Source organism: Mesocricetus auratus, unplaced genomic scaffold (assembly GCF_017639785.1).
Source record: "Mesocricetus auratus isolate SY011 unplaced genomic scaffold, BCM_Maur_2.0 Super-Scaffold_100008, whole genome shotgun sequence".
Taxonomy (NCBI): domain Eukaryota; kingdom Metazoa; phylum Chordata; class Mammalia; order Rodentia; family Cricetidae; genus Mesocricetus; species Mesocricetus auratus.
In genome coordinates, this window is record NW_024429192.1 from 54,688,097 (window position 1) to 54,704,115 (window position 16,019).

Below are 16,019 nucleotides of genomic sequence, written 5' to 3' on the forward strand. Positions count from 1 at the left end.
TGACAGTGGTTAAGGTCACTTGCTGCTCTTGCAGGAGAACTAAATTTGGTTCCCAGCACCTACACAATCACCTTTAATTCCAGTTCCAAAGGATCCAGCACCCTCTTCTGGCCTCCACAAGCGCTGGGCACATACACAGTGCACATACCTATTTCCCCAGAGAAGACACATTTTCCCCCAATTTGTTATCAGTCCTCATATCTTACTCTTTCTTGACTGTTCTGTTAAATCATTAACTCCTTCACACGAGTTACTCAGCAAATGGCTTTTATTCTACTTCAGACTATCTTTCATTTGGGCAAAATGGGAAGTGAAATACCCTGCTTCAACACACTGGCAGAGATACTGTACTGAAAGTGTTCATCTTCAGCTTTCATGCAAAACTATAAACCAGGCTCATGTTTCTTTCAGTCAACAGGCCATAGAGATCAACCTATGTGATGGTTAATTCTAATTATCAACTGAAACACTCTAGAACCCACTGGAAAGAGAGTCCCAAAGTCTCGATTTTTAGATCAGGTTGACCTGTGGACTTATCTATAGAGAACTATCTTGATTGTTAATTAATGTGAAAAGCCTAGCCAACTATGGGAGGCACCATTCCCTAGTCAGGGAATGTTGGATTGTACACAGGTAGACAGGGTTTTGAGGACATGTAGAGCATGTATGCATTACTTCATTTCTTTCTGCGTCAGACTGTGGATGTGATATGACTACCTATTTGGAGTTCCTTACCTTGACTTACTGCAACGATGGACAGTAATTGGACTTAAAAGCTAAGTAAAGTCCTTATCCTCTAAGTTACTTTTTGTCATAGTATTTTATCAAAGCAGTAGAAATGAAACCGTGGAAACTTATTTGACTTAAGTGTAGATGCCAGTGTAACAGGAGTTACACCAGGAGCAAAAGCCACTAGATCATTCAATTCACTTTCAAGGCCTATCCAAGCCCAGTTCTAAACACTGTTCACCCACAAAGAGGTGCCAATAGTATGCTAGGTTCTTTAGCAGCAGAATGGCTACGGTTAGCTGTGGAGCTGCAATCCCTGATTAAGACAGCAGTTGCTTAAGGGACAGCTATTGAATTTAATAAAAAATGACAGTCTACAAGAACCAAAATCCATGTGAAGCAGTTGGTGTCCTATAGCTCATTAAGTGTCCAGTCTCTATTATAGCCTAATAGCCAGTTGAAAGCTATCTCAAAATAAACCTAGTTAAACTTCATAGCTCACAGACATTTCCCCAGACCTTACTTTTGTTATCAATTAAAAAATACTTTAACAAGTTTAACATAAAGAAAAAGAACAGAAACTTGAAAACTTCTAATTTCATTTCAAGGAATTTTTATTTCTTAAAGGAACATACCCAGGTATGACCCAAAAAAAAGATAAAGGAAAAAGGTGAGCAGTTAAGTTAGAGTCACTGTGTTACAAACTTTGAAATGGACTGCCTATGTTACGAATGCCAGCACTCTTATACCTTATAATATCACTGCTCTTCATTTACCAGCTCATTCCTGTTGCTAAATAACACTGTTTATTTTAGAAAAACCTAAAAGGATTGTGCTGATTCAAGGCTCTTTTCTAACTTCTGCAGAAAGGAAACAGAATTCCAGTGGTCACCTTGAAAATCAAAAGCTATCTGATCTTCTATAATTCTACAGGAAAACCAAACCAAACTCTGCCCTATGTCTGTGGGATTTCACAAAGGACAAAGCTTGGAGAACTCCCTTTAAGCTCAGGCACCTCAAGACATGAATTAAGCATATTTCACAATGCTTGACAAACATATTGGTTTACATGCTGAATAAGTCATTTGGCAGTTTGACAGCATAATGTCTTAATTTCTTCCCACTGAAAGGAAGGAAAGTAAGCAGAGAAATGCCAGGTAAAGTTATAGTCAGGTTTCATATTCTAGGAACATAATCTGCACTTGAATTAGCTAGTAAAACCAGTTTTATTCATACAGCTAGATCATAAATCTACAGTGCTACCTAGATCCTATTATCAGAGCCTGAATGAAAAAATAAATAAATTTTTAGTAGAAGATGGGGAGATGTTTCAGTGATGAAGAATGCTTGCTGATGGTTATGTTTTTAAAAGGTTTATTTATTTCTATTTTGCTTGCATATATATGTACACCACATGCATGCCAGGTATCCACAGAGGCCAAAATAGGGAATTAGAATCCCTGAAACTGGAGTTACAGATGGTTGTGTGCTACCACATGGGTGCTGAAAACTAAGGTGGGGATCCTTGAAGAGCAATGTGTGCTCTTAACCACTCAGCGATCTCTCCAGACCCAGGAGTGCTTTCTGGTTTTAACAGAACCAAGGTTCAGTCTCTATGCAAGCTGGGGGAGGGCTTGAGTTCAAATCCTTGGAACAAATGTAGAAACCCAGGCATGACCATGTGTGCTTGTGAACCTAGTATGCGGTAGGACAGTCGAATCTTGAGAGCTCATGACTACTCACCCTAGCCAAAATGGTGAGTTTCTGAGATGCTCTCTCTCAAAGTAATATTGATAGAGGAAGACAGCAGATATCTTCCTCTGGCCTCCACATGCATGTGTGTACACACAACCATGTTAACACACATTTACCACACACAACACACACTAAAACAAAACAAGAATATATAAAAAGCCATTTATATAAATACATCTTTTTTTTTTTTTTTTGGTTTTTACGAGACAGGGTTTCTCTGTATTGTTTTGGAGGCTATCGGTCCAGCCCGGCCTCGAACTCACAGAGATCCGCCTGCCTCTGCCTCCTGAGTGCTGGGATTAAAGGCGTGCACCACCACCGCCCGGCTCTATAAATACATCTTAAAGATATGTATTGCTCTCATCCTGCATGTACAGAGAAAATACCTCATATGATATTCATCTAATTTTATTGAAATCAGGAGAAAAATACTAACAAATAAAAATAAGCAAGGTTAAGAACATGGCTCAGTGAGTAAGAGTGTTACTGTACAAGCATGAGGATCTGAGTTTGAATCCCCAGCACCCACATTAAAAGCCAGACATAGTTATGCATGCCTATAACCCCAGATCTGTGGGCTAGACACAGGAAGATCCCAGTAGCTCACTGGCCAATTAGTCTAATTGAAATTGTAAACCTCCATATCAGTGAGAGACCCTGTATTAACAGACTAAGATTAAAAAATGATAGAGTTAGATGCCAGATATCCTCCTCTGCCCTCTACACAAACTGTACACCAACACACACACACACACACACACACACACACACACACACACACACACTATAAGGTAACCAAGAAGGTGAAAGACCATAACAATGAAAATTGAAGACACTAAAAACTGGACTTTTCATATTCATGGGTCAGAAAAATTAATATAGTTAAAAATGTCACATCACTGAAAACAGTTGATAGATTGAAGATAATTACCAAAATACTAATGATATTTTCACAGAAATAGAAAAAATATTTTTAAATTCACGTGGAAGCACAAAAGATTCTGAATCACTCAAGCAATCCTGAGCAAAAAGAGCAATATTAGGGTTGTCACAAATGACACTCCCGAGCCATGGTATGAAAAACACCATGGGATTGGCATAAAACCAGTCATTGGCCCAATGGAATAAAATACAACACTACTGATATCAACTCACACAGCTATTGTCAACTTTTCAGCAAAATACATTGTTTTCCCCTTCACATATCAATGTATTTTTATTTGATCATATCTCTCTTTCATTCCTTGCCTCCAAGTTCTCTGGAGTCCCTCCCCTATTTAACTCTCCCATTTCCCTGTCCTGAATACGCCACATGTAAGAGAGTAAAGTTAGTGTCTTTGCTTGCTGTAGAAAATCAATTCAAAATGGATCAAAGACCTTAATGGAAGATGGACCCTGAAACTGCCAGACAAAGGCATAGGCAAGCTATAGACATAGGCAAGGACTTCCTCAAAATGACACTACCAGCCCAGGACATATTAGCAAGAATTGGTATATGGGACCACACAAAATTTAAAACTCCTGCTCATCAAAGGCAATAGTTAACAATGAGAATAGACTGTTGTTTTTCACCCAATTCAGTGGCTGCCCCTTAAGCAACTGCTGTCCTAATCAGCAACTGCAGCACCACCGCTAACACCATCAGTGAGGCCAAAAGGGCTGCAGTTTGCGGGAATTCTGTTCCCTCATGTATTGCTCTCTCAAAGTCATTAACGGAAACTTTGTCTAGACCTCTACTCTTCTACAGAACTCAGGATTCAAAGGTCGAGGTAAAATTCTGCTAGCTCAGAGAGGCAAGGAGCTCACTGCTCCCACTTAAGAATGCTGGCTACTCCTGGTTCCTCCCTACCACTTCCTGTCAGCTATTTGCTGACTCCACCTCTTGACCACAGATTAATTTTATTTAATCAAACAAATGAAACATGTTTTTACGCTGTAATAAAAGCAGTATGAAGAAATGTAATACACCTTAAAGTAATATTCCACAACAATAGATAGCCTGTGGAATGGGAGAAAATGTTTACCAACTATTTTTTGATAGAGGATTAATATGCAGAATACATAAAGAACTCAGAAAGTTAAACATAAAGGAACAAACAGTACAATCAATGACTGGGGAATGAACATGGAGTTCTCAAATGGGATGGTACAAGCAGACAATAAATGCATGAGATTTGGCTTGGTGACCACATGCCTGTCATCTCAGCATTCAGGAGGAGAAAGCAGGAGGATCACATAAAAGGTTAGCCTATATAGCAAGACCCTGTCTCAAATATTAAATCAGTCATCAAGTCATTCATAAAAGAATTTACATCTATGCTCAGAAGAAAGGTTGCAGCCTTATTTTGAGTTTTTCTGGCTCTCTTCTGAACTGCTAACTGAGGTGAAGGGTTTTACCTGCTCTACTGGTCTTGGAAGATACTATAGAAAGCTTCTGTCAACTCCCTCTCAAAGATTTAGCAGAATTCTTCAGTGAGACCATCAGGGCCTGGAGATTTTATTTTGGCAAGTGTTTCAATATAACTTAAGTCTCTTTAATGGTAATAGGGCTATTTGGTTTACACACACACAAACACACACACACATTTCATCTTGGGAGTTGTATTTCTCAAGACATTGGTGCATTTCATCTAAATTGTCAAATTTAGAATTACATGTGATATGCTCTTATTAACCCCCCTCTCTCTTTCTCCCTCCCTCCTCCACCCCCTCTCTTTTTCTCCCTCCCCCTCTCTTTTGCATGCTTGTGTGTATGTGTGTATGGGGGGGGGTCTGCACATGCATATCGGTGCCTGCAGAAGCCTGAGGAAAGTGTTGGATCCCCAAGAGCTGGAGCTATACAGGCTATTAGGAGCCACTTGATGTGGGTGCCAGGAACCAAAATCAGGTCTCTTAGAAGGGAGTAAAAAAATGTCTTAACTGCAATGACACCTCTCCAGCCCCTATAATTTCCTTTTCCAACGAAAAAAAATTCTGAGTGTTTTATACTTTTCCATTTGTTTATAGAGGATTTGTAATTGACTTCTGCATCATTTTGATGGTGATTGTTTTAAAATTCTTTTCAGATAATTCCAACATCTGGCTCACCTCAGGCTGACATCAGGTGGTTTTCTTTTTTGTTCAATTTGTCCCTTTCTTGCCTGTTGGTTTATGTTTTGGATATTTTATCTGAGACTTTGGGTCATCTATTATCAAGCCACCTCTTCTGTTTCATATACAAGTTGTTGCCTGCTATCCAACAGGTATTTCAAAACTCCTGTAGAGTTGTTTGGGTCAGTTTAATTTATCTGTGCTTGCTACTTTGTCTCCATCTGGCTTCTGCTGGTGCTGTCTCAGGGGACTGGAAGGATTTTCTCTGGCCCCAAGTTGCATATCTCTTAAGAGGGATAGATGTGAGAGAATTCTCTTGGTGGTGTCCCCTGCTGCTCAGGTTTGTCTGGCCCAGTGAATGGGAAGGCAATCTTGGTTCCTCAAAATGGCCTCTAAGAGCAGGCTGCAAGGTCAGCTTTACTGGTTCTAACGAGTCAAGCCTTGGTGTCTCTGGGCAATGAATGAGGCTTTCCTGATTGAGCTTCCAGCTTTACATTTTCATAGGCTTTTCTGACTTACTCTGTCTAATGTCTCTCCTCAGAAAATGGGGCAGAGAAGAAGACCTCCTCTTGGTTTCTTTTCTTCAATAGGGCTCCCCACTGACTCTCTTGTTTGAGATTGTCAGAGAAACTCCACCAGACCCAGGATGAGGAACCAATGACTGTGGTTACCTTTTGTTGACTGGGAGATTAAAATGTACTGATTCTATGATAGTCTTCCAGCCCTATGTTCTCAGATGTGCCCTGACCCTGACCCATCCTAGTATCCTTCAGAGTTTTAGGTTGTCTCATGGCATTTCTAGATTTCCAAAATTTGAAAATCAGAGATGGTGATACCTCCAGGAGTTGTTTTATTGTTTAGGGTTGTTTTAGCTATCCTGTGTTTTTGTTTTTCTATATGAAGTTGAGATTTTTCCATTCAAGGTATGTAAATAATTGTGTTGGAATTTTGATGGGAATTTCATTGAGTCTGTAGAGTGCTTCTTGTAGAATGATCATTTTTATTATGTTAATCCTACTGATCCATGAACATGGGAGATCTTTCCATCTTCTGATATCTTCTTAAATTCCTTCTTCAAAGATTTGAAATTTTTTAGAAGACTTTTACTTGCCCCAAGATATTTTATATTATTTGAAACTTTCATGAAAGTTGTTGTTTCTCTAATTTCTTTGTATATAGGAGGGATAGTGATTTGTCCCAGTCAATCTTGTATCCAACCATTTTGCTGAAAGTGTTTATCAGCTGTAGGAGTTCCCTGGTGGAATTTTTCAGGTCACTTAAGCATTCTATCACATCATCTGCAAACAACAATACTTTGCCTTTTTCCTTTACAATTTGTATCCCTTTGATCTCCTTCAGTTGTCTTACTGCTTTAGCTTGATCTCTTTTAGTTGTATTATTTATTGATCTAGCTAAAACTTAAGTACTATATTGAATAGATATGGAGAGTGGACAGCCTTGCTTGTTCCTGATTTTAGTGGAATTGCTTTGCATTTCTCTCTGATAAATTTGATGTTGGCTATAAGACTGCTGTAAATTGTCTTTATTATGTTTAGGTATGTCCCTTGAATCTTTACTCTCTCCAGGACATTTATCACAAAGGAGTGTTGGATTTTCAAAGACCTTTTCTGTATCTAATAAGATAATCATGTGGGTGGTTCCCCTTTGAATTGTTTGTAAGGTGGATTATATTTACTGATTTTTGTATATTGAGCAACCTCTGCATCTCTGGGATAAAGCCTGCTTGATAATGGTGGCATTTGCAGGCAAATGTATGCAACAAGAAAACAAAATCATCCTGAGTGAGGTAATCCATAAAGACAAATATGGTATTTTTCACTTGTAAGTGGATATTAGCTGTTAAGTAAGTGATAACCAAACTATAATCCATAGACCAGAGAGGTTAGGTGAAGCGGAGGATACATGGACCTCCCTGAAAAGGGGAAATAGAATAAATTTTATGGGTACAATGGGGACAGATAGAGACAGAATCAGGAAGACTCAGGTGGGAGAGAATACTGGGAGAAACAGATGGACTTGAAGGGGCATTTTGGGTGTGGCAAGGAACCCTAGTGCAGTGGAACTTCCTGGAATATATGAGGGTGATCCTAGTGAGGACTCCTGGTAATGGTGATTCAAAGTCTCAACTGGCCATCTCTTGTAGCAAGGCAAGGCTTCCAGGGGTGGGACAGGTTGCATCCAGTTGATTTGTTTGCCAAAGGGGTCCCATGGAGATCCCCAAACAACCCAGGCTGATGCTAGGACAGAGGGTTTCTTTCCAAAAGCTGACAGCAGGGCTCCACTGCCAAGTACAACCATCTACTCAGCTCATTGAACATGGAGAGGTTGAGATGGTGCCTTCGTGGAGCCTTCACCCCTGCTTTCTGATCTCTTTGGCACCAGAAGGTACTTGCAGGCTATGGAAAGAGAAACATGGACACCAACCCAGCCACAAAACCTTTGACCAGCAATCTGTCCTGCCTGTAAGATGTACTGGGACAACAGTAGTGCAGAACTTGCAGGAGTGGCCAACCAATGTCTGATTTAACTTGGGGCCCATTCCATGAGAGGGATCCCATGTCCTACACTATTTGGATGGCCATGTAGAGAAAGCATAAATCAGATATCTCCATCAGGTCCCTCTCTTTGGGGCTTGGGGAATCCTGCAGAAAACAGGACTGAAGGATTCTGGGAGTCAGAGGGCATGAGGACACCAGGAGAATGTAACCCACTGAATCAACTAAGCAGACCTCATAGAAGCTCACCAAGACTGAAGCAGCAAGCACAAGGCCTGCGTGGGTCTGAATCAGGTCCTCTGCATATATGTTGTACCTATTAGCTTGGTAATTTTGTAGGACTCCTGACCTGAGTGGGAGCAGATGTGGCTTTGACTCCTTTGTCTGCTCTTGGGACTCTTCCTTCTCTGAGGTTGCCTTGTTCAGCTTCAGTGTGTGGAATCTTGTTTGCCTTTACTGTTCTTTGTCTGGTCATGTTTGGTTGTTTTCTCTTGTAGGCCTGCTCTTTTCTGTTGGGAGATGAAGGAGGGGTGGATCCAGGGAAGAGGGGAGCTGGGAGGGAGCTTGAAGGAGTGGAAGGAGGGGAAACTGGTTGTTATGTACTGTATGAGATAATCTATCCTCCATAATTTTGATTTACAAAATTATACTTCACAAGGAAATAAGGTAAAAAGTGGATCTATATCAACTCTTCATACCAGAATAGTACAACTTACTGAATTTCATGTCTCCATTAGCTATTAATTTTTTCTATTTCCTAATTTAAGTTCAGATTTCAAAAATCCTGAAAACAAACTCTTCCAAACACAGGAATTTAGCTAGCCCCCAATACACACACACACACACACACACACACACACACACACACACACACACACTGAAGAAAAATGAATGGGTCGATACAATTAGTTCTAAATTGAGCTATAGTTGTACAGAGAGGAATTGCTGATTTTGTACACTATCAATGTTGGAGTCAGCTCCTTCCAATCTACTGAGAGAAAGCCTACATGTAAATCATAAATATATCTGTGACACAACCATATGGAAATGGGAAGTAGTGATGGGCCCTATTACAGGAAGGACTCAGTTCTTTCCTCCTGCAACTTGGAGTATCAACACCTGCCTACATGCTAATGCTTGGGAATTCACAACCCTGATACGTTCAGTAGTCCCAGGAGAATGGTGGTTTCAGAACTACTCACAGTGGCCTGATTCTTCTCTGAGATTTACTGGGGGAGAGGCTTAAATAAATGAGGAAAAGCAGAGACACAAATTAGAAAAGCAGATAATTTACTTGGGATGGAATCTTCAGCCCATTACATTTATTTTTGTTTGTAACTGTGTGTGGTGTTTAGAAGTATTTAAAATGATTTTAGTATTATTATACTATTATATATAAGAAAATAAATTAAGTGTAGGTGAAAAGAGCAAGAAGGGGAAAAAAAAGAAACAAGAATATGGTTGGTGCAAAACTACCTCCCTGTGATTGTCCAGAGTTGCAATTAACAGTCTGTGAAAGGTACAGAGCTATGGAACTTCTGCACTAGGACTGGAAACTCAGGAATGCTCAGGACCTCAGGTGGGGACACATAATGTGGAAAAACCCCAAGAAGTTCACGAGAGGACAGGAAGTTCCCATGGGTATTTACCCATAATATTCCACAGGTTTCCTGTTCCTGAAACACGTTTGATTTCTTCTTAAAGATTCCTGAGTTGTTACTATGAGAGTGCCTTGGTCCTGAGCATCATGACCTACTCGAACATTTGGGACACTATGCTCCCAAGGGATCACATCCTAGCTAGGGGTCCTTACAAGTCAGAGATCATGTTAATATGCAGAGAACATGAACAAGGGAAGAGCTTGCTATTAATCCCATAAACTCCTGTTTTGAAAACTCTTCTATTCGAGTCTTAGAATCTATGCTCAAACTGTGAGACACAGATGTGCAATGTCCTTCCCAAGGCAGCTGGAAATCTTGGTAATGCTGAGGACACGTGGGATCCAAGAAACAGCATTGTGCCTGGAGACTAAATGACCACACTCCGTCCACTATGGGAGTTCTCTCTCTCCTGAGGAATAAGAACACAAAAACTACAGTCAGCCTAATCTACAGCCCATGCATGTAATGCCCAAGGTGAACTGGTCAACCTGCTAAATGGTGGCTGATGTATGTTGTAATATTTCATTAGAGCCATTCTTTTTCCTCTCAGTGGCCTTTCTTGGGATGATATCAATTTCTGGAAATGTCTAATCTTATTTACTCTGCCCCTCACTGCTGTTCTGTAATATCTTCCAGTCTTCAGTAGACGTAAGAAAAGGCCTGCTTTCCACTTACTAGCTCATTTCTCAGCATGAAGACAGCTCTGCTCCCTGTTTGTACTCTCAACCATTTCATTCAGCTTCATACTTTAGCATTCCTCTTAAGTAATTTTTCAGACTTTTCCTGAACAAACTCAATAGCTTTTCTTCAAAGACCTCTAGTTATTTGTGGGTTTGTTTTTGTTTTGTTTGTTTTCTTCACTTGATGAGGCAAAAATTATGGTTTATGTTTCTCAAACCTCTCCATGAATTTTGGGGAGGGGGAATCATTTAATTACATTTTTGAAAATCTACAACTGGAGTTCAGCAATGAGACCATCTTCATCTCATTTGTAAAGGGAAGATACCTGTCCTGTAATGAACAGTCCTAGAGACACTACATAGGTATGTGCATCATATTGCTTCAAAAATCAGTTTCTCATTATTGGGAAAGTGAGTTGTAAGGACTAAGGTTTCCAATGTGAATACTCTGCAGTGAGTGTCCTCTGACACAGAAGACAACACTAAAAAGGACCAACAGAACTTTGTCCAGGAAGACCTGGCATGATCAAGGATACTCAGCATAGATGATTGCAGATGCCAATATAACATTTTTTCTAATAAAGAATTTAAGGCAAAAATATAATTTCTGGTATTCACTACAGAGCATTACAGGTTAGCCAGAAACAAACACTATGGCTTTCTCTTCACTAAAACAGATGTATGTGGGCCAAGTTTTGAAGATGCCAGAGGGTCTTGGAACTCATTCTATTAGGTCAAGATTGGAAAGAAAGAGTCTGAAGGAAGCTAAGAACACAGGGCTCATTCAGTCTGAAGCCACTGAAGTGGAAAGCTTAAAGTTCCTGCTTCATTTTGACTGAGTGAAAAAGCCACCAGTGAGTGAGAGCTCAGCTGGAGTCACGTTCAGCGGGTGTTCCCACAGCAGAAGGTTCGTGTTTTCCTGGACACTAAGCAGACAGTACTTCTCGCCCATTTAGATTGCCAGGATGTTACATGAACAGAAACTCTTGCTTGTGTATGTATATTTATTAAACATTACTCTGGAGAATAAAAAGGTACCGCATGAGCCTAAAATATTTATTTCCTGTTTCTCTGAGTATTTGATAAAGTATTATTAAGAGTTATGGTAAGCCTGTCAGTGATAAAGCCTGACTTAATGGTGATAACGTACTTTTAATGCAAGGAATAGAGAAACTTCGAGTGACACTCAATCAAAAGTCACCATCTAGTGGCCTAACTGTGCACAATATTGAAAGTAGCAAGCTCCAGCGCCTTCAGAAACCTGTGTAGGAAGCATGGAGTGCCAGCACAGAGTCTCCTTCCCCATATAGCTATAATGACAACAAACTGCACCCTTTAAATGAACTAATCTGTAGAGTCAAGCTTTGATCCTATACCTCTGGTCATTGTCAGAATATAACTAGAAGGTTGAATGCAATTAAGTGATATTTCTAGAAAACAATCTCAGACTCCAAACAATGGGGGCTTTTAAAATTAATTTGGGCAAAAATCTATGTTTTTCAAAAATAACTTTATAAATGAAAATTGTGGTAGAATTACTTCTTATAAACATCTTGATGATTTTTAAAAAAGAAGTACTGGTACTTGGAGAAAGCTGAGAGTCATAGTTGCTAGAAAGCATTGTGGATCTCAATACTCACCTTCTGTCTGACAAACCAGTGTGGGTCATTAAAAAACTTGAGAACCCAGAGCTATGGTCAAACTCAGGCTTCATTCTCCATGCACTATGTGGTTTGCCCTTGCTACTCTGCCTTTCTGAGCCTTGTGAGGGTAAATTAATCAGGACAAACTTTAATGTCTAGAGCATAACGTATTGTGCCCTTCCCTGACATATAATTTATCTGGAGAAAAATAAAGAAAGGAAAAAAGTAACTTAGAAGAAAATAAGGCTCAGATCTTGGAGCCAAAACTTGAAAATGACATTTTTCTACTAAAAGGAAGAGGCATATTTAGGTACTATATGTGAAAGAGCACCATGTGGTTCTAGACATTCCAGCTTTAGCTGGTTCTGTACTTCCTTCCATTAGCCATTCTATTGACCGTATCACAGAGAAGCAACTATATCCTACGTAGAGGAGGTCACTCCTTAAGCTTCTGCTGAGACAGCCAAAGAGATGTGTGAGGGACCAGCCCAGGGCAGAGGGCCGTTGGCACACAAATCTTTAACTCAAAGGGCCTCACAGCACAGAGCTGCTGCATGGAGCATATAACACATGCAAAATTTACCCAGCTCAGTGCCTAGGGCTGGTAGTAGTTGCTCTCACTACTGCAAATCTCAGTGCCCAAGGGACACCGGAGAGATGACACAGCTGCCATTGTGTCACACTGTGATTTCAGATACACCTGCTGGGCTTCACTGCCTTCCACGTGCCATCTCCTGCCTCAGCTGGCCCTAGAGAAACACCCTGCCTCTCCCCTGAGGGGCTTACACCTTGACACACATGTGTTTGATTAAAGGCGTGTGTGTGTGTGTGTGTGTGTGTGTGTGTGTGTGTGTGTGTTTGTGTAATGATAGGTCCTTCAAAGACCATAAGAGACTGCTGTTCTTAGATTATGCCCTTCCTCTGGGACTTCCCCCTCAGAGTTTCCTGAGACCTGCCTGTCTCAGCAGAAGAAATGAAGAAAAGGTTTTGGTCTGAGAAGAGCTATTCATGGGTTGCCTCCAAGTAAGTAATTCATTTACATTTGAGCAGTGGCAGGATATTTTCATAAAGTATCAGCTAGGACTTGGATGGGTTAATTGTAAAATGGCTTCTTAATGTCATGGTGCTTCTGAGACAGGATCTCATATGGTAGATCCAGTTGGCCTTGAACTTGTGGGAGTTTTCCTGCCTCAGCCTCCTGAGTGCTGGGACTAAAGGTGCACACTATCACACCTGGCTTTAAAATCATGCCTCTTAAAAACAAAAAACAAAGAAATAAGAAAAGCCAGAGGCCAGGATATGGTGTATCCTGGGTTTTCTCCTTAGGCCACTAAACAATGACTGGCACCTTCAGTGTTCACAGCATCCTGAAGTTTTCCTCCCGAGTGGGATGCCAGGGATGGTTTTCAGCAGTCTGGTGGTCCTTCCCAGGGATGTCAGGGAAGATCTCATCCTCACATACACAGTGCAGTTACTGCTCCCTTAAACACTCACAGTCCTGCCCATTTCTAATCTGACTGTGGAAATGGGGTCAAGGGGGCAGCTGGGGTGCTTAGTCATTCTGGACCTCAGTTCCTCACCTGCATGCCAGCAGAGCCGGCTGACCTGCCTCCAGGGGCAGAGAGGATGGCTGAATGGACACTGAGGCAGAAAAGGCCCTTTGCAAGCCCTGGGCCTCTTTTGCACCCTGAACTGTCTCGACCCTTTCCTTCCAAGAAAAGACAGTGCCCCAGTCTGCCCGGACCGTTATACCTAACTAGAGCTCTGCTGGTCCTGGGTCAGCTGTGGCCGAGACCGCTGGCTGAGGGGCCACTGCCCATGCCCCACCCTCCACAGGATGCCCCAGGCTCACCAAGCTCCGCTCCACACTCCCTTTTTTCCTGTTGTTCTTGCCTGGAGTGACATCCAGTGAACGGTAGCTGGGTGGCTTCTCCTCAGGCCAGTTTGGGGACTGTGAACGGCGGCGCCGGCTGCGGTGGTGGTGCTGGGCATCCCAATTCCTGGGCAGTGACTCTTTCTCCTCTTCAGAGCTCCAAGAACTGGGGCCCGAGGGCAAGGGAGGCGAGTAGCTGCGGTGCCTGCGTCTCCCATGCCTTTGGGCACCTTCCCTGGGCTCTGGGCGTCTGGGGGGCCATGGGCCCTCATTGGACGAGGGACCTTCACTCAAACTGTCCCAGTCTGACCAGGGCATGGAGGACTCTTTGGGCCTAGAGCGGTGGTGCCTCCCACTCCAATGGGGGTCCAGCTCCCTTCTCCCTGGGGCCCAGGGTCTGAGTCCCCGGTCCTGGAGCTCTTGGAGGAAATCCGAATGATAGCGCTGCCTCCTTCCTTCACTCAGATCCCAGTTTCTAGAAGAAACAGGATTGAGTCGCTGCTGGTGTGAAGAGTTGCTGGTCCTGGAGGACAGTGGGTCTCTGATCAGCGGGGGCAGGTGGATGACTCTGCGTTCCACAACCTCTGCAGAGCCCAGGGAGGATAGCATGCTGCAAGGGTAGCCAGACTTGGTTCTGAAATCAGGAGGCTGGGCTGGGTTGAGGTTCCGCAATTCTTTCTCCAAATATTCCAGAACACCATTGGCCACCGGAGGATGAGCAGCCGTCTGGGTCATTGGCATCTGTGGAAAGCTGGACCGTAAGGACAGATCTGAATGGAAACAAGGACAGACAGGACACACTGAACTGCCGAACCCAGACATCCTCCTGCGAACCAGCTCATTAAAGCATCATCCTCCTTAGCAGGGTTCTGCTCCCTCCCACCCCAGTGGTCATGCAGTTCTTCTGTGGGCCACACTTCCCTCTGCCCTCTTCCTCCCATGGCTTTCTGGCAGTTTACCTCGCTGCAGCAGGGGGTTCATTGCATAAGATGAAACTTGGGAGCTCCTGTCCGCCCCCCAGTACAGGGGTTTTTCCATCATCTGAGGACCTAGGGCCTGAACCTGCTTCATGTAGCGGTGGCGAGCCAGGGCTGCAGGGGAAGAAGGAGAAACACAGACCTTAGCCGGAGTCCCACGCCTCCCACCTCACTCGGTCTGTGCTTCCAGCTTCTTGCCTTGGAACCCGTTCTTACCTGTCTTGCTTGGAAACAAGAGTTAAGGGAACTCAGGTCTTTAGCAAGGGAGTGGGAATGAATTTCCTATATTAAAGACTACATCTCTCCATCTCTCGCACCCTAGGAAGGTCTGATTTTAAAAATTCAACTTCCTAGCCTCAAAACATACCCTCCCATTACTTGCTCTCCAGGTCACCGAAGGTGCATTGGCAGGTACACAGGTACTAAGCAGTCAATCACATCAGGCCACACAGAGAAGTTCCACAGACTAGAGGCTTAGAGGAGGCTATGAATCAGGGCTCTTGAGCCTGCAGAGCAAGCTCAGGGCCATCTGTTCTGAAGGGAAGAACAAGATGCTAAAGCATGTTTGCAGCTGGTACACCAGCCCTGGGTTAGAGAAAATGTGTGGCAGGAAGGCCAGGGTATCATAAAACTGGATTGAGTTGTAGCCAAGCCTTTCTATTCTTCGTTACTAGCTGATGGGGTTTCCCCCAATTAGGGATGGGACAGGCAAATGGAAGGGAAATATGCCCTTATTGGGGGAACTGTTTAGAAAAGCAACCCGATGGTCTATGAAATGTCACTTTGGTCCCCTAGGTGTGGCTGGTCTGAAGCGCACAATCTGAAGCAAGTGCAATTAAAAATACAAACACTTATTTGTTTCTGTTTCCATTTTGAGGTAATTGTGGCCAGGTACCACTCGACTCCCTAAGACTCTGCCTATCCAAGCATGGAGCAGATGCATGCTGCTACAAACTGACAGGCCTCCACCCTGGTAGCCTCACCAACTTCAGAGTTAGCTGTAAACCAGACCAGCTCTGCCTCAGTCTCCCTCCAACACAGGAGAACAATGCAGAAGGCAGGTATTCTGTACCCATCTACACAGGGTAGGAGATC

General features: G+C 42.6%; 1 protein-coding gene across 2 annotated transcripts in view; it reads right to left on the reverse strand.

Annotated features, from left to right (window-relative positions):
- Window positions 1-9,363: 9,363 nt before the first annotated feature.
- Ildr1 (immunoglobulin like domain containing receptor 1) overlaps window positions 9,364-16,019 on the reverse strand; it is a 31,396-nt gene continuing 24,740 nt past the window's right edge. For both annotated transcript variants that reach the window (XM_040750842.1, XM_040750841.1), the window contains 3 exons: window positions 14,907-15,038; window positions 13,927-14,717; window positions 9,364-10,160 (listed from right to left, as the gene is read on the reverse strand). In XM_040750842.1, the coding sequence (XP_040606776.1) occupies window positions 10,119-10,160; window positions 13,927-14,717; window positions 14,907-15,038 (965 nt within the window). In that variant the 3' untranslated portion in view covers window positions 9,364-10,118. The remainder of the gene's footprint in view (window positions 10,161-13,926; window positions 14,718-14,906; window positions 15,039-16,019) is intronic.